General features: G+C 36.8%; 1 protein-coding gene across 2 annotated transcripts in view; it reads right to left on the bottom strand.

The window, feature by feature from the left end:
• Positions 1-18,863, bottom strand: part of LOC106071245 (uncharacterized) — an 89,877-nt gene that overhangs the window by 59,107 nt on the left and 11,907 nt on the right. For both annotated transcript variants that reach the window (XM_056045149.1, XM_056045150.1), the window contains exons 2-3: positions 10,702-10,878; positions 6,166-6,307 (exon numbers count right to left, since the gene is read on the bottom strand). In XM_056045149.1, the coding sequence (XP_055901124.1) occupies positions 6,166-6,307; positions 10,702-10,803 (244 nt within the window). In that variant the 5' untranslated portion in view covers positions 10,804-10,878. The remainder of the gene's footprint in view (positions 1-6,165; positions 6,308-10,701; positions 10,879-18,863) is intronic.

Below are 18,863 nucleotides of genomic sequence, written 5' to 3'. Positions count from 1 at the left end.
CAATGGAACTATGAAACATCAAACTTAAGGATTTTTATATATATTTATTTTTTACGGAAATGTTTTTTCTTGAGGATTTGAATAAGAGTTTGACCCTTTACAAAACAATTAGATCAATTAGATACTCATTATAAGACATTAGTTAGGCCAGGTTCACATTTAATTTCACATTCACTTTCACCTATCTTTTGATCTGTTGTTAAAATTGATTCTTTTGTTGTCATGTAAAAGAAATAATTTTGCGAAATTTCAGCTTGATCCGAGAATGGGTGTGGGAGAAATTACGTATGAAAACCTTTTACCAGACAGACAGATTGAGTTGATATAAGCTTTGTAAAAAGAGAGACAGACAGAAGGAAAATGAGAGGAAGACAGAGAGAGAGTGAAAGAAAAAGAGAGAGAGAGAGAGAGAGAGAGAAGAGAGAGAGAGAAGAGAGAGAGAGTGAGAGAGAGAGAGAGAAAGGGAGATGTTTTGTTTAACACTATGTTTTTCTTTTCTCAACCATGGATTTAGCAGAAACACAACTAAACCTGACAAAATATAATCATTCGCTTTGTCTGTGTAACAAACTGTGCCAGAACGGAAACCTTAGACACTTCATTCATCTCCAAACCACAGTTTTAAAAAAAAATTGAACTGTAAAGAGTTAAAGAAAGTACAGTACACTGAGGTCGATACAAAACAGCAGCAAAGAGTTAAAGAAAGTACAGTACACTGAGGTCGATACAAAACAGCAGCAAAGAGTTAAAGAAAGTACAGTACACTGAGGTCGATACAAAACAGCAGCAAAGAGTTAAAGAAAGTACAGTACACTGAGGTCGATACAAAACAGCAGCAAAGAGTTAAAGAAAGTACAGTACACTGAGGTCGATACAAAACAGCAGCAAAGAGTTAAAGAAAGTACAGTACACTGAGGTCGATACAAAACAGCAGCAAGAAGAAAGCGATGGTGTGTCTACCAGAGATCTAGATCTACTTTGTACGATAATTAGATTACAAAAGCACACTCTGACCTGGACAGTGACCCTTCCTAGTATGGTCAGTAGTAACAAGTCAATTGACACGTACATCTAGTTCACTATCCAAGAGACACAGGAGGCGGAACTGGACACTTGTTACTAATATCCCTAACCAGAAACTAAAATGTCAAACGATGCGAATGTTGTAGGTCTAATATAACAACAGACTTGAAATTATTTGATCAAAGTCTAGTTTAAAATGAGTGAAATCAAGTCGGACATCTCAACTCTCAACCCACGTTGCATTGATTTCATTCTTCTATTCCATTAGTGTAGCTACACCAAAGTCCTCCCTCCCCCATGAGGAATGAAGATGGAAGAGCCAGCAAAACAAATTTCTGCTAAGTATCCGTACGCAAGCAAGAGTAGTTTCCCTTTGAGACTGTTATTGGGGCTAATGATGCAAGACTCATGTATTGAGAGGCCAACTGTAGAATATTTGTATTACACAAATAACAAACTAGTGTTTAAGAGGGAAGACATATTAGGAGCTCCATTTATTACGTAAACACAAGCGGTGTTGCACTGACGCGCTAGTGTGCAAATGTACATATATTACTATTATGTTACATCTCTCTTCTTTAATTTAGAAAATCTATTTATCAGAATAACTAACAAACTAGTCAACTAAAAAGTCTAATCAGTTCATCACAAATCAAGTCTCTTGGGTTTGTTAACTATTCTGCCTGAGCGTGTTACATAAGGTTCATTTGGTCTAGAGGTGTTATAAGAAGCAGTGTGTAGTGGCGGCTCAAAATCTAGTGTAGTTTGTAATCTTGGACTCTCTAGATCTAGTGGTTCTGGTTGTTCTGAGATGTCATCTGGAAAGTCATAATTGTTGTCAAATCTGTTTGCTTTCTCAGAAGACTTTCTGGTGTGTATTCTGTTTCTTCTGTAGACCTTATTTCCACTTTTGACATTATACGATCTAGGCTTAGAATGCTTCGAAACTACTGTTCCTGGTTTCCACTCAGAATTAAGTTGCATTCTGACTGCCGTTCCGTTTTGTAGTGGATTATGACTCTTAACTCCTTTCCTCTTATAATAATGTTTCTCAGACTGTTTCTCGGAGTCAAAGTGTTTCTTCACCACCTTGAGATCTGGTGTCTTGGTAGGTATTAGCGGTTCTGACACATTTTGATTCTGATGTTCAGCACACCTGCTACAATCCCTAACTGTCACTTCAATGTCTGCATTCATGCCTGGCCAATACATGACTTCTCTGGCTCGCTGCTTACACTTGACTATTCCTAAGTGAGACTTGTGAATCAGATTTAGCATGTATTTACGTAAGCTTGGTGGCATGACTATTCTCAGACCTTTGTATATAATACCATCCGAAGTTGATAACTGGTCTCTTGAATCCCAATACGGCCTGACTTCAATTGGAGTCTCGCTTCTTGTGTCTGGCCAACCAGTCATAATTACTTCCAGAAGCATTGAAAGTCCCTTGCTTGTACAGTCTTTAATTTCACTGTATTTCGAATCACTTACAGAGATCATATGCACTGAATTATCTGTAAATTCACATGTCTGTGTATCAGTATTTGGTAGATGTGCACGAGAAAGTGTATCGGAGATAAACATTTCCTTGCCTTTTCTGTAACAGACTTTCAGATCATACCACTGCAGTCTTATTAGCATCTTCTGTATTCTCATTGGTGCTGACAATAGAGGTTTCTTGAAGATTTGCTCCAGAGGTTTGTGATCATTATAAACTGTTACTTCTTTACCAAATATGTAGCAGTGAAATTTGCTTGTACTATACACAATTGAGAGCATTTCCTTCTCAATTTGAGCATATCTTGTTTCTGTATCTGTGAGAGCTCTTGATGCGTATGCAATTATACGACCTTCCTGGAGTAATACTTCTCCCAGTCCATCTTTACTTGCATCACATTCTATCTCTACGTTCTTGTTGACATCATAATATGCTAAAACTGGAGGGTTTGTACAAAGATGTTTCAATTCTTTGAAACTCTTGTTTTGTTCATGATTCCATTGAAATTCTATATCATCTTTTAGAAGCTTTCGTATTGGAGCATCTGCTTGACTTAGATAAGGAATAAATTTTGCTAGGTACTGAATTAAACCTAGAAATCTTCTGATTCCATCTTTGTCTTGAGGAGCTATCATGTCAATAATTGCCTTTATCTTTGCTGGATCTGGTTCTAAACCTTTCTCTGACAAGATATGACCCATATAAGGTACTCTGTTTTGCCTTATCTTGCACTTGTCATAGTTCAGCTTTAGATTGTACTCCGTTGCTCTTTGCGTGACTTGTTTCAAAATGTGATCATGATGTTCAACATCTCTACCAGCTACTAGAATGTCGTCTATGATGACATATGCTCCTTCAATACCTTGAAGCATTTCATCCATAATTCTTTGGTAAATTTCTGGCGCTGATTTGATTCCAAAAGGTAATCGTAACCATCTATATCTTCCCAGAGGTGTGTTGAAAGTTGTGAGAAATGAAGATTTTCTTTCAAGCTTTATTTGCATAAACCCTGACTTGGCATCGAGAACTGAGAATATCTTCGAATCTGGAATATTAGTGATCACATCTTCAATAGTTTTCATCGGGTGATGTTCCCGTCTGATTGCTTTATTGAGATCTTTTGGATCAATACATATTCTCACTTTGTCATTCCTGAACGAAACAACCATGGAGCTAACCCATTCAGTAGGTTCATGTACTGGAGTAATAAATCTATCAGCTTGCATTTCTTTAAGTTTTTCTTCAACTTTATTGCGTAGCGATGCTGCTAAGCGACGTGGTGGATGGATAACTCCTTTAGCATTTTCCTGTAACTGAATCTTGTCTGGCAGTGTTCCAGTTGTTTTCAGCATTTCAGGAAATTCTCTTTGTAACTCGTCTTCTGCCTTGGATTCTATGCTGTCTATCCGTTGTAGTAGTCCTAAACATTCTGCTGTGTCACCACTCAAAATGTTCTCTTGGCTAATGTCTACTACCTCAAATCTTGCTTTCACCTCTTGGATATTATTTTTCAAAGGTAGCACTACTGCTCCTACAGTCTTAATAACATGATTAGAGTAAGACTTGAGCGACTTTGCTGAATAAGCAAGTTTTACTTTGTCTTTGAGCTTTTCAAACTCTGACTTGACAAGAATGTTACATCTTGCACCAGTGTCGATACGAAAATTTAATGTCTTGCCATGTACGACTAGTTTTACAGTCCACTTGTCTTCAACGACTTTGATGTTCTCAATATTACCCTTTTTATACTGGCTACTTGCAGTACTAACAGGTACAACATTTTCATCACTGAGGCTGTCATCTTCTACCAGATTAACGTTGCGTCTTTTTCTGCACATTTGAAACCAGTGGTTTTTCTTCTTGCAGAAATTGCATGTGGTTCCTATTGTTGGACATTTTCCCTTTTCGTGGTTCTTGCCGCATTTACTACATAATTTATCTGAGTTGTCTTTAGACTTCTGCTTTAGTACATTGTGTGACTGTCTCTTGATTGCTAGAACTTCTTGGCCCCTAAACATTTTCACTTGGCTTTGTGACAATTCATATTGTTGTCCAATTTCAATAGCCTTGCTAAGGGTCAACTTCTGTCCCTGATCAAGTAGTCTTAATTGTACCTTTTCGTGTATGACTCCACTAATAATCAAATCAATAAGCATATCGTCTGGGTTGTCATACTCACAGTCCATAATGAGAAGCTTTAGGTCTTTAACAAAGTTATCAAAACTTTCTCCTTCTACCTGCTTTCTCTGATGTGCTCTAAATCTAGACACTCTTTTATTTTGTCTTAGCCTTATGTAGTCTTCTATTTTCTTTAATAGAAATTGCGGATCTCCCTCTTCACTATCAGTAATATTTAGAGTTTTGTAAACTTCACGGCCTTGTTGACCTATCCACATTCCCAGCCATCCGGATTTTTGTTTACTATCGGCACCAGCTAACGGTCCTTTGAAACAAAAGCTCACCTGCTGTTGAAACCTTAAAAACTCTTGATACAGATCTTTAGCATTCCAATTCAAGATTGGTTGCTTAAAATAAAAAGAAGCCATTATTAGATTAATAAAAACCTTTGTCTGGACAGCTTTTTAAGTTTTATTCTGACACCATGTAGAATATTTGTATTACACAAATAACAAACTAGTGTTTAAGAGGGAAGACATATTAGGAGCTCCATTTATTACGTAAACACAAGCGGTGTTGCACTGACGCGCTAGTGTGCAAATGTACATATATTACTATTATGTTACACCAACGATTGATAAGGGTGTCATGTGACCAGTACAAAGGACTACATAAAATGGGTGTAACTCAGGGACACCCTAAAATGTCATTGAATCAATTAATAATCCGATTTGGCATTTTCATTGTCAGATGATTCTTTTGTCTGATTAGAATGTTTACGGTAAAGACGATTGACCAAAACATCGTTTCGCTCAAGGCTGGCAAGGAACCGACACAATCCACACAGTTAACAGTTAGTTTTGTGCCATTTCTTTATAAACCTAAAAAGCTGAATTGATTTTTTTTTATTTTTTTTTTTGTCATTTGTGTTCTTGATGAATAAGATGTCCGTATCAACCCACGCTTGGACTTGTGAGGCTATCTTTTGACCACTGAGAATCATTCAGCAATGCCTCAGAAAAGCCATTTAAAACCGTTTCTTTTCCAAGGTAAACTTTTGAAAAAATTGTGTCCGTAAACCCCCGGCCAGCTCAATCGTCATTCAACTTTCAAAGCTTTTGGTTTCTTCATTGAACTGATGTTTAAACATTGCTGAAGTTTGGAAGATTCAGAACCTTAAGACACGAAGAATGCTGCGCCAGTGTACAGCCTACAAAGTGAGGAAGGCATTTTGAATTGGGTCAAAGCTGTTTTTCTTAAAGACCAACTGAAGAAGTTTTTTTTTCAAGATTGAGTAAGCTGTTAATTTCGATAGCAGATGGTATTCAAGTTAGTTTCTAGAAAGTGCATTTATATTAGAACAAAGTCATTTGACCTAGACAAATAATAGCAAGTAAATACATAAGTGTGCCAAGTTTCACTTTAATTCGAGATGGGGTGTAGGGGAAATAACGTGTACAAACTTCTGACCAGACAGAGTCAGTTGATATAAACTTTGTAATAACAACGTAACTGCTTGCACTCACCGTCAATGGCCATCCCATTGTCCAGGCAACGTTTGAACCGACAAGCCTTACAGCGGTTCCTATTGAAAGGGGTGATGGTGCAGTGACCGCCGAAGAAGCATGTGTACTTGTCTCCCTTGGGGATGCTCCGTTTAAAGAAGCCCTGAGAGAGAATCAATTGGAAACACATGAATGAATATGAATGCTTTGCAATATATACGGGCATATCAATTGGTGAGGAGGGGGGGGGAGAGATTTCATACAATGGGCGCTTAATGTTGTTTATGAATACAATACACATTGGTTCACAAGATTTCCTTTGTTAAGTAGCCAAAGTCTAGGCATAATTACCTTTGAACACATAGGAAATGGGAAAACTTTGTCAATGCTACAATGGTCAATACGTTTTAACATTATAAACGTAGATCTATTATTCAGAGAAACAATAAACATGTCTGTATGTTTCACAACTACCCTAATGAACTGCACACAATATGTCCTAGCACAGTAGAAGTAGAGAACAAAGAAACAGAATTAGAACAGAAAAACATTTTTGTTTACCCAGCCAAGTTGAACCAGTTGTTCCCATATGATACCCCTACCCACCCCATTACACTACATTGCTGACCAGCCAAGTTAGGAATGCTCACACATAGTACTTTAATTGAAACTTGATTGACGACGTGACCACTAACTGACCAGTTTGGTCACAATTGAGACTGCATCGCATGGGGGTTGGGAGGGGGTATTAGTTTCAGTGTCTTCTTACTTCAAGAGACGTGTCGACGACAGCGAACAAAAATAACAGACGAACGGAGTGTGTTATATAGGTTAGTTACGTTAGTAGGATCATAATCATCATTATTAGGTTCATTAGCTACTCACACTCTCCACTGGTTGGCTAATTAGCTTGTTTATTATAACCTCACCTCTGGTTGGCTAATTAGCTTGCTTATTATAACCTCACCACTGGTTGGCTAATTAGCTTGCTTATTATAACCTCACCACTGGTTGGCTAATTAGCTTGTTTATTATAACCTCACCACTGGTTGGCTAATTAGCTTGCTTATTATAACCTCACCACTGGTTGGCTAATTAGCTTGCTTATTATAACCTCACCACTGGTTGGCTAATTAGCTTGCTTATTATAACCTCACCACTGGTTGGCTAATTAGCTTGTTTATTATAACCTCACCACTGGTTGGCTAATTAGCTTGTTTATTATAAACTCACCACTGGTTGGCTAATTATATTGCTTATTATAAGCTCACCACTGGTTGGCTAATTATAATGCTTATCATAAGCTCACCACTGGTTGGCTAATTATATTGCTTTTTATAACCTTATTAACTTTTTTTTTATATTTTGTCGAGTTGTGTGTGTGTGTGTGTGTGTGTGTGTGATTGAACTATGACTGCAATCTCACTTCTGTCCGAATGTTTCAAGAAGTGAATCATTTATCTAACAGCGCCAGCTCTTCATCAAGATGAACTCATTGCTAACAACAACAAAAAATGGTTGCCAGGGACAATACAAGTCTTTACTTTTCATCAGACATGATCAAATAATCAAAATAAAAAACCCAGATCTAGTGCAAAGTATCCAGTGGAGGAAACATTGTATATCTCCCCCGTCTGTAACAAACTAAAACGTTAGTTCTATTGATTGCCATGACTAGACTCGACGAGCGGAAAATATTAATTGTTTTCTTTGTTTAATCATGCAGAGGCAAATAAATGAAGCGAACAAATCGATCAACTTCAACATGGTAGTCTTCACAGTAGATCATATATATTTCTTACTGTAAATACCTAGAATCTTGTTATTTCCAACAAAACAACTGTACCAAGCCAACTTGCACAGGCAACAACAGTGTCAGACTAAGTCTGTTCGAGAATAGAGGAAGGTACAAATGTAAAACCGGACTTGCTCTTGTATGTCTTTGTCCTTGTATAGAGAAGAGGAAAATTGTTTTTATCTTTATGTTTGTTTGTTGTTGTTTACAATATTTTTAGTATTATTAAGTTAGAGATTTTTAAGCAATATTATCTTATTCTCTGAATTTATTTTGTTAACTTTGAACCAAAAATTGGCTATTGAACCTCAAATACAGACGAAGAAACTAAGAAAGTAATCAAGTTCACTTTTTTATTCGATGTATAAATATTGTTCAAATGCCTTATTCTTTCGAGGCGAGTGTTGATGTATAAATATTGTTCAAATGCTTTATTCATTTTTAAAATATCACTTGTCCCCATTAATTGCATCTGAATGTTTCCAATTCAAACATGGGCGAGGTTTTGGTGTTACTTTTGGTGGTGGTGTGTTCTTACAGTACATGCAAATTGAGGACGACATTCTGGTGGAAGACACACACACACACACACAAATGTGTTAGTAGGGGTATTAAGTTTTGACATCTTCCAAAGCTCAAGGAGTTCTCATTTTAACACCTAGCCGTCCTTTTTTGTCAAATCTTACAAAGTTCTCATTTTAAGACCTACCGTTTCTCATTCTTTTTTTTTAAAGTATTATCAAGTTTTATTTCTGTTAGTCCCAACGGTTCTAATTTTAAGACCCAGCAATTCTCACTCTGTTAAAGTCCCAGCGGTTCTAATATTAAGACCCAGCAGTGCTCTCTCTGTTAAAGTCCCAACGGTTCTAATTTTCTCACCCAGCAGTTCTCAAACCATATACGCCTTTGTCAAACATCATTTTAATCTTAATGCAGTTTAGCTAATCATTTAATGAACACATGAACAAAGTCAATGGTAATACAAAGATGAGATTATAGTTTCAGTTCCCCTTAACAATTGCGTCACAACAGCGGGAACAACTTAAAAAAACACAAAATAACAGAAATACACATTCAACAAAACCAAAACTTGGATCGCTACGTGAACTACTGGAACACGGCAATGTGGGGGCAGAAAGAAGGTTTACAGTCTTTCAAGAACTCAAAATGAATTTTTAAAAACATATTTCGAGTTGTGTAACACATGCAACTCTAATGAGCGCTATGTAAAACTTGGAACTCTATTAAGGGCTGCGTTCAACTGATGATGTTTAAATCACAAGACAGCTGATCCAACAAATGTCGGGAACAAAGTGTGTAGGCGTGAGGTAAAATGTTCTAGTTTTTGTTTTCAATCAATAGTTTACTTCCAGACGATACGCTGACAGACTTGACTTGCACGAAACACGTACTGCAATCGTTGGTTTCTAGTGGATGAGAATCTCGAAGAAATCAGCTCGAGATGACAAGGTTTGATTTATCAGGACAGGGGAGGAGAGGAAGGGTGGGGGTGAGAAAGAGAGAGAGACAGATAATGAGCATTTTTTTTTTTGATTTCTTTATTATCAGATGGGTGTTCTCCTGTCTCCTATATTCAATGGAGTGTAAGCTACTAGAACTTTTTTAAGAGCTTCTGTTGTCGCGGCTGTCAGCACGAAGTGATTTTGAAAACACGACTCACTAGATGCCATTTGTAGGTCAAGATCTCAGAAGAATTTCAAAACAGTTCACGAGAAGGCAGTTTTAAATAAAAGCTTCAAATAATTGTTTGAAAACATGACCTTGACCTTTCCGCTCTTCTTGAAAGTCAAACCAAAGCAGAGAAAGCAAAAGCGTTCAAACAAAAGTACACCACTTTGACACATCATTAATTCATGTATCCATATATAAATGTACTAGAGGTCAACAATTCTCAAAGATAGATTGAAACATTGCTATTGAGCGTGATCTATGTAGGAAACATAATTCTTATGATATACTATATGACTTTGCTACACGCAAGGCTCGTAAAGTAATTCTGTACATAGTAAAGAATGAATAAAATGCATAGACGAATTTATTTTCTAATAGAAACTCTTAAATTTCACTTATTATCCGCTTCCCTACCCAAACTTGGCCCCGCGAAATCCGTATCGCATAGGGCCCCACTATGTTTAAGTCCTGCCCTGCTATTTAGTGACGGGTACATACAGAGTAGATTACTTGTCAATCCTAAGGGCGATAAATAAAAACGGCATTATGCATTAGCCGTAATTGCGTAATCTGGTGAAAGAAGCTTCTCGCGCCTCAAACTAACGAAGAATTTCTTTAGTTCAACAATTCTCGTAGATAGATTCAAATACATACGGTGTGTTGCTATTGAGCGTGATCTATGTAGGAAATAAAATTTTCATGATACACTGTATGACTTCGCTACACGCAAGTCTCGCAAAGTTTGTGTGATAACTCTATCTGCAGAAATAAAAGAGTGATCTTCCCTTTACTTCTTTTTCTCGTACAAACTCTTGAGGGAAGAAGAGAATTATATATATATATATATATAAATAAATAAATATATATATATATATATATATATATATATATATATATATATATAGATAGATAGATAGATAGATAGATAGATAGATAGATAGATATAGATATATATAGATATAGATATAGATATAGATAGATATATAGATATATATATATATAAACACTCAATTAAGGAAAAAAACAATTTGACAGAATTATTAGAATAATTTAACTGCAATGGCTATTACCTTACACCCTTCGCAGGTGGCTACTCCATAGTGAAAGCCTGTGGCCTTGTCGTTGCAGATCCGGCAGTCACCGAATGGAAACGGGATCGCTCCGTGGGGCATGGTTTGGAACGCTTTACTTGAATGGCCCTAAAGCACCTGTCCCAAAGACATTTTGCCTGATGCAGCATTCATTACCTGGAGAATGTAAAAACAATAATACAACGAAAGCATCAATTTTTAGCAGCTAAATAACAACAAAAGAAAAATGGATATTCAAGGCAGTTAGCGTGTAAGCTTGTGTTATTCGTAAACTCATGTGTGGCCCCCGTGGGTCAGCCGCACCAAAAGATAGTTTTATAAGCAAACGTGCATGTAATTGGAAGATCAAAAGAAGCTGCACCTAAGAAAACATATTTCCCTTTTGTATACACTGATTGCATATATTGAATGCGTTCATTTGATCAATGCTAAAAGCTCTTTTCTTTCTAATACACAGTGTGTAAGCAAAAGGATAATATCTCTTTCCATTAGGAATTTGTGAAAATCAGTTTACAGTTGGAAAGTATATTAACAATTTTAATTTGGTTCTAAATTTGATAAATATGAAAAAAAACAAAAACAAATTAGTATTTTAATTTTGAGAAAAATAAATTATAATGATATTAGCTTTGAGACTTTGAGATGAAAAAAAAAAAGAAATTGTGACCCTTTGGTGTAAGTTTCACGAGGAATCTTTTCCATAGCACTTTTAGTCTTTGCAATCTAAAGGTGACTTTTTCCAAGGGAAGTGCGTTAAAAACAACTGGTACATTAGAGCGAAAATCTATTTCCGAAATAATTATGAAACCATTGATGACGATCTCACATTCACATTTTTAGGGGCTCTGGAAACTTTTAGAACGTAGAACAAACAAAAAACAACAACGCATGATGATTCAATAAATAAATAAAAAATAGCGTGTGTAATAAGACGAAAAGTCTTCGAGGCCGAGAATAAAGAGGGATGCCATGTCACGTGACTATGAAGCCCTAGCTGTGACTCACAAGAAAATGTTTTTGCTTACAGCAAATAACGAAATGAGAAAGAAACAAAAAAGGAAAGTTCCCCTTTCAGACTTTGTGATCTATGGGAGCAGATGATATAAAGGTCATCTGTTTCTGTGACCCACGGTTAACGAGGGTGTCATGTGGTCAGCATAAGGACCAACCGCCTTTACTTTTCCCCAGCTAATGTCAGGTAACCATTAGAGCTGGGTGGACTCAGAGGCGCCCAAATATCCTGAAGTTAAAAATCCCATTCTACACCAGGATTCGAACCCGGGACCTCGGTTCAGAAGCCAAGCGATTTACCGCTTAGCCATCGCGAAATGAGAAAAAGGAAATAAATGTTTCCGTCCAAAAAAATGTCTGAAATCCTGCCTGCTGCGAACTACAACAGCCAAGAATGAAAGAAGTATTGCTGCTCTTTTTAAAACCAACATACACTACAAACATACACATACAAAACCACACACCTCTACCAGATAGTCAACAAAATGACAAGATTTTGAAACTCAATAAGATCCAATGAGAGTCAATTAAGCTTTTAATTTTAAGTCTATACAAAGTTAATCGCCCCACATCTATTGATAATTACCACTCAGTATGCGCGCGCGCACACACACACACGCACAGAGAGAGAGAAAGAGAGACAGAGTTCAGAGAAAGCTTACATAAAATACAGACGCCAAAAAAGAAACCCTTAAAATAAAATTAGGAAAACAAAGAGACATTGATCCCAGAGCTCTCCTGGAGACAGATAATTATGATCGACTTGAGGGAACCGGTAAAGTGATTCTTGTTAATACACATCACGTTTCCAGAATTACTGAGATCACGATATGCTTGCTTTGTATACATTACAGACCAGTGCATTTCTAGTGATCAGGCAACAGCCAATCAAACACATATACAAAGTGTCAACAATAACAAGTGACCTACATTGTCGATGACCTACTTAACCGATAACAACCGAGACCTACATTTCCGGTGACCATGCTTCAATAACAGGTGAAAGTGACCTACATTAAATATGACCTCCTTAAACAATAGCAGATGACCTAAATTAAATATGACCTGCTTAAACAATAGCAGATGACCTACATAAAATATGACCTGCTTAAACAATAGCAGATGACCTACATTAAATATGACCTGCTTAAACAATAGCAGTAGACCTACATTAAATATGACCTGCTTAAACAATAGCAGGTGGCCTACATAGTAGATGACCTTAGTAAATAAGTGATATGTTGTCGATGACCTACTTAACCAAGAAGTGACATTAATGGTAAATGACCAAATTAATACCCTAAGAATAGCGTCCATGAAAACTATTTTTGTTCAATAAACCAAGAAGGCTGCTAGTCCATGCCCAGGGGAAGGCGTTATATAAAAAGATGAACAGTCGGCCATGTTTCAGATTCATCGCTCAACCTTCAGATCAGCGGAAGGGAAGATTCGGCAGACGATCTCAATGAAGGACGGGTAACAAAGAAAGTATAGAGACAAGAAAAGTGCAACTTTTAAAACGAACACTGATGAGAATCATGACATGTTCAATTAGACTCTAAGGAATGTGTCATGTAAAAAAAAAAAAAAAAGATAATGAATATCATGTATGTTCGAGTCAGTAGATCCATATATTATGTGATAAAAAGATAATGAATATCATGTATGTTCGAGTCAGTAGATCCATATATTATGTGACAAAATGGTTTCAACACAAAAAGGTTACATATTTAGTTTAAAGCAAACACTGTCATGACAGTGAAATACATGAACAATGTCGTGGACTCATTATGAATCTTGCCACATATCCTTTTAGATACTACCTTGGACTGCCTCCACCCAAAGTAGGCCTGTACCAAACACCCTCTAATACATACGAGCTAAGTAACTATTTTTACAAAGCTCATATTAAATCACTCTGTCTGGTGAAACGTTGACACAGGTTATTTCTCCCACACCCATTCTCGGATCAAGTTGGAACTTGGCATACAATTATTTCTTTGGCGTAGTTGACAGGACATGAATCAAAATTACATAACCACATTACTCATTCAAATATCTACAACCAGACATACAATGTCTACGATAATAGTCCAGCCAGTCAACCAATACCCGTCCCTACATGGCATGTAGAGGATAAACACGCACTTTAATAAACGGTCCTATTAAACTTGATCTTCATCTATTTTGTCAATTGTTCACAGTAACACAGAAATGGTGACTTTCCAAAAAGAAATAGTAAATTCCCCCCACCACTAAAAAGCGATGTAAAAATCTCAGAATTCACTCAGATTTGAAATCCACTTCATCCATCCTCTAGACTTGCAGACTAAACGCTCATTCCACTTCTGACCATTGAAGCTCTCTTAAAGTCCATACACTTTTTAACCTGATTGTGAACTGCTGGTGAGTAGGTGGAGAATTTCCAACCACTCATACAATCAAAATAAGGTTATGAACACAACACCCATCCTCACTCACAAATAGAAATGTTGTTATGGACATCGAATCTAACCAACTACAGAGAAACACACAAATAGAAATGTCGTTATGGACATCGAATCTAACCAACCACAGAGAAACACACAAATAGAAATGTCGTTATGGACATCGAATCCAACCAACCACAGAGAAACACACAAATAGAAATGTGGTTATGGACAACGAATCTAACCAACCACAGAGAAACACACAAATAGAAATGTCGTTATGGACATCGAATCTAACCAACCACAGAGAAACACACAAATAGAAATGTGGTTATGGACAACGAATCTAACCAACCACAGAGAAACACACAAATAGAAATGTCGTTATGGACATCGAATCCAACCAACCACAGAGAAACACACAAATAGAAATGTGGTTATGGACAACGAATCTAACCAACCACAGAGAAACACACAAACAGAAATGTGGTTATGGACATCGAATCTAACCAACCACAGAGAAACACACAAATAGAAATGTGGTTATGGACATCGAATCTAACCAACCACAGAGAAACACACAAATAGAAATGTGGTTATGGACATCGAATCCAACCAATCACAGAGAAACACACAAATAGAAATGTGGTTATGGACAACGAATCTAACCAACCACAGAGAAACACACAAATAGAAATGTGGTTATGGACAACGAATCTAACCAACCACAGAGAAACACACAAATAGAAATGTGGTTATGGACATCGAACACACAGTGAACAGAAATGTGGTTATGAACAGCAGACTCGACCACAGAGAAACACACTTTGCGTGGAATTAGAAGGCATTATCTACCAAATGTCAGGTCACTAGAAGAGAGAATCTCTTCAAGACAATTACCATAACTTGATAGCACGCGTTCACCCATCAACGAGATAACGAGATTAGTATTATCTTCTTACAACTTCAGGACACGTGACATGTCTAGCATTTAGTACTTTTAGCACGGGTTGGTTGGGCATTTCGACAATGAGGACCAGGTGGTGGGATTAACTGCCAAAACTAGTATCGATTACTATTTTGTTACAGACGTCAATCTCCCGTCCATTGCCGCCCACGTGACAACTCGGTGATTGGCTATCATGCTCAAAGCTGATGAAGCATATAAGTTTTAAGTTAAGAGATATTTTGTGATTTGAGAAGAGACTAATTGAATTGATTGAGGAGTCAGAAGCCTCATTGTTTGTATTCATCCCACGAAGTAAGCGAGCAGAAACATTGTAGCTAGAAAAGCAACAAAAGTTCACCTCAAAAAGTTCTTGCTGGACAAAAATTAACTAGAATGCTGTCATTAAGATATTTCAGGACAAGTAAGCGAACAGGCGGGCCCAATTGAGACCAGTCGTTATAGAAGACCTGAACACAGGCCTGCAACGTCACAACCTGTGGGCAGTTTAAACCAATAGCACGTTGCCATGTCACAGGTGTGTACGACGTATACATTGCATAACGATGGTCTCGGCCCATTCCAAAAATCAAAAGATCGGATCTTGTCAATAGATGTACGTCATTCTCAGCGATGTCGCTCTTTGGCCGGTCACTATTTCGGTTGTTGTTTTTTTAAACCAATGACTTGAATTCTGCCAAGTCACTGGTTTTCCTGGCTAGCTCAGGCAACCCATTCCATGCTTTAATAGCACTAGGGAAGAAGGAGTATTTGTACAAATTTGTCCTCGCATATGGGACGAGGAATGTGCCTTTATCTGTGTCTTTCAGAGTATTTAATTAAATTTTGTTTTTGTATTTGAAGATTATGGTTCAGTGTTTTATGTATAATTGCTACTTTACTTTTAAATCTTCTATCCTGAAGGCTTTCTAAATTTAGTGATTTTACTAAAGGTGTTACTCTAGTCAAATATGAATATTCGTTTGTTATTAATCTCACTGCTCTATTTTGTGTCTGCTCCAGTTTCTTAATGTTTTTTTGAGTTGAAGGGTCCCAAACAGAGGATGCATATTCTATTATTGGCCTAACCAAGGTTAAATAACATTTTAGTTTTATGTTCTTATTTGATTTATAGAAATTTCTTTTAATAAACCCTAATGCTTTGTTTGATTTTTTGACAGTTTGATCAATATGGGGATTCCTTGTGATCTATAGGGCAGATGATGTAATGGTCATCTGTTTCTGTGGCCCACGGTTAACGATGGCGGTAGCATATATAATAAAGCTGTGTCATGAGTTGTATAACTCCCAAGAGAAGCATGACAAGAGACCAGGAGCAAGAAGTATGACGTCATCCGTGTCAAGTTTTAAATTCCAGAAGCTGGTCTCAAGAAAACAAAGTTTGCTGGATTGTAGTACCAGACTCGTTTGAGATTGATGAGCTCTGACTCAACAACTAGGGACAACTGTGAACATCCCTATCTGTGCTTGACCGCACCTTAGGTCGTTCTTCTACGTGTTTTGAGTGAAACTAAGTCCAGTTCAATTAATATAAGGATTGTACTTTGTCGGTCACGGTCAAGATTATAAAAGTTTAAGTAAACAAACCTTACACCTAATCCCTTATACGTGGGGGTTCTTTATATATTAAAATAAATAATGTATAAATATGCAATAGGACACTTTCTGGGGTGGCCTATCCAATAGGTTTCTGATGTCGGCATGGTAAAGCTAAGAAAGTTGCAAGGCCAATAAAACACTCTAGTTAACCGTTGAACTGGAAAATGAATTTAAAAAAAACACCAAAAAAAATGCAGCAGCAGCTGTGTAAACCGCTAGGTCTAATAAGTAACTGCATTCCTAAACCCAGATCTAGTTTGAAAGAACGAAAGAAAAAAAAAACAGCATGTAAGCATGTAACATGAGATGGCATGTTATTGCAGTCTTACCATTTTTATAAAAAACACAAACACACACACACTGTAAAGAGAAATACAGTTACGACCTGCATATTTTGCAACATTCAATGTAAGCAAACTCGTCCGCCAGGGGTCTATTGAAACACTTTTTTCGTCGTCTGCGAATGTCTATGGTAAGGGCTTTTCTTTAGGTCTCAAATACATGTCCCGTAAAGACAAAGAAAACTGTATAGAATATGTTAATTATATCTGTATGTGTTCCTTTACATAAAAGACATTTTTTTTTAGTCAAAGTTGTTGTTATGTGATGTAATGTTGTGTGAGAGTATATTCCCTTAGCGGATTAGGAAGTCTGTGTTGCTGTTTGTTATCTAATACTAGTTGACCCACGGTATGCTACACGCCGCTATTTTGCAGGGCCGGTCGTAGGCCACTGCAACCTATGCGACCGCAGTGGGCCCTGCTCTTTCATAGGACCCGCGCTAATTCTAGGTGTAAATTTTTAAATTAAATCATTTTATAACTTATAACAGATTTCCCGCGGCTCCTGATTTACCAGGAGCTCCTGGAAATCTCATGAAATTGCAAAATATACGAAAAAGTCCTGAATTGACATTACGGACAATAAAGATTATTATTATTATTATTAAATCTTTTCAAAACATACAAATCTCCTGAAAAATATAGACAAAACTTGTCATTTTGAGGTGGCATTCGATATGGAAAACGCCAATCCTACGCGCGATTTAAAAAATAGGCATTATGCAATACTCGTAATTGTGGAATCTGATGAAAGAAGCTTCTCGCGCCTCAAACTAATGAAGAATTAACTAAAGGTCAATAATTCTCGTAGAAAGATTGAAACATTTGTAATTCTTGCTATTGAGAGTGATCTATTTAGGAAATAGAACTCTAGTCCGACTTGCAAAAATAAAAGAGTGATCTTTCCATGACTGCTTGGTGTCCAGAATGTTGAGCCATGAAGAGAATTATATAAATAGATAGATGGTTGAATAAAGTCTGTGTGTTTTGTAAATCGGCCTTTTCGTGTATCTATTGGATATGAGTATATCAACCGCAATATTTACTTATTTCACGTTTTGCCTCATTTTAACATTGGTATATATATATAAGGGAAAAAACCAAAGAGTTCGCTTCCAAAACCCTCATGAAGCCGTTGCATCGATTGTTAGCACGCTAAACATGTTCATGAAATCCGATTTGATTTTCAAAAGCGTTTTTGAGATGTAATCGTCACAAACAGAAATGTGGACGGACAGACAGACCACACAGCGGTCTTTCCCTTTTCGGGGGCTGATACCACTAATTACCTGGTTGGAATATACATCTCATTATCTTACTTAGTACTCTTTAACTCAAGTTATGCGACAAGGAACGTGATAACATATCTATCTTCCACTAAGATTTGGCCAAGATCTAGAGCTAAAAACTGAACGCGATAAGGCACGAGCCATGTTATGTCACGATTTCCAGGGGAAAAGAAATGTGAAAAAAGTAGATTGCTTGCAAACAAAAAAATGTTGCTGATTTTAAGCGAACTCTCGGAAATATGGGAAAAAATATATTTATTTTTTTTTTTTAGATTTGAACTCAAGATAAGGGGTGTTGAATGTAGAGCAAAGTCATTGAATCAATTTAGTGATCAATTCGTTTTATTCTAGAAATTTTGGATTGCATAATAAATCGAGCGAATAAAAATGGTCTCATTGTCCAGTCTATATCTATGTCTAAGTCAATGCACTTTTTAATATTATATAACTGATGTTTTTATTCGTTCTACAAACATAGTATTAGTTTCCATTGATTCTAAATTAC

The sequence above is a fragment of the Biomphalaria glabrata genome, chromosome 10 (genome assembly GCF_947242115.1).
Source record: "Biomphalaria glabrata chromosome 10, xgBioGlab47.1, whole genome shotgun sequence".
Taxonomy (NCBI): Eukaryota; Metazoa; Mollusca; class Gastropoda; family Planorbidae; genus Biomphalaria; species Biomphalaria glabrata.
Note: the sequence above shows the minus strand (reverse complement) of the source record. Positions and strands in the feature narration are given on the sequence as shown.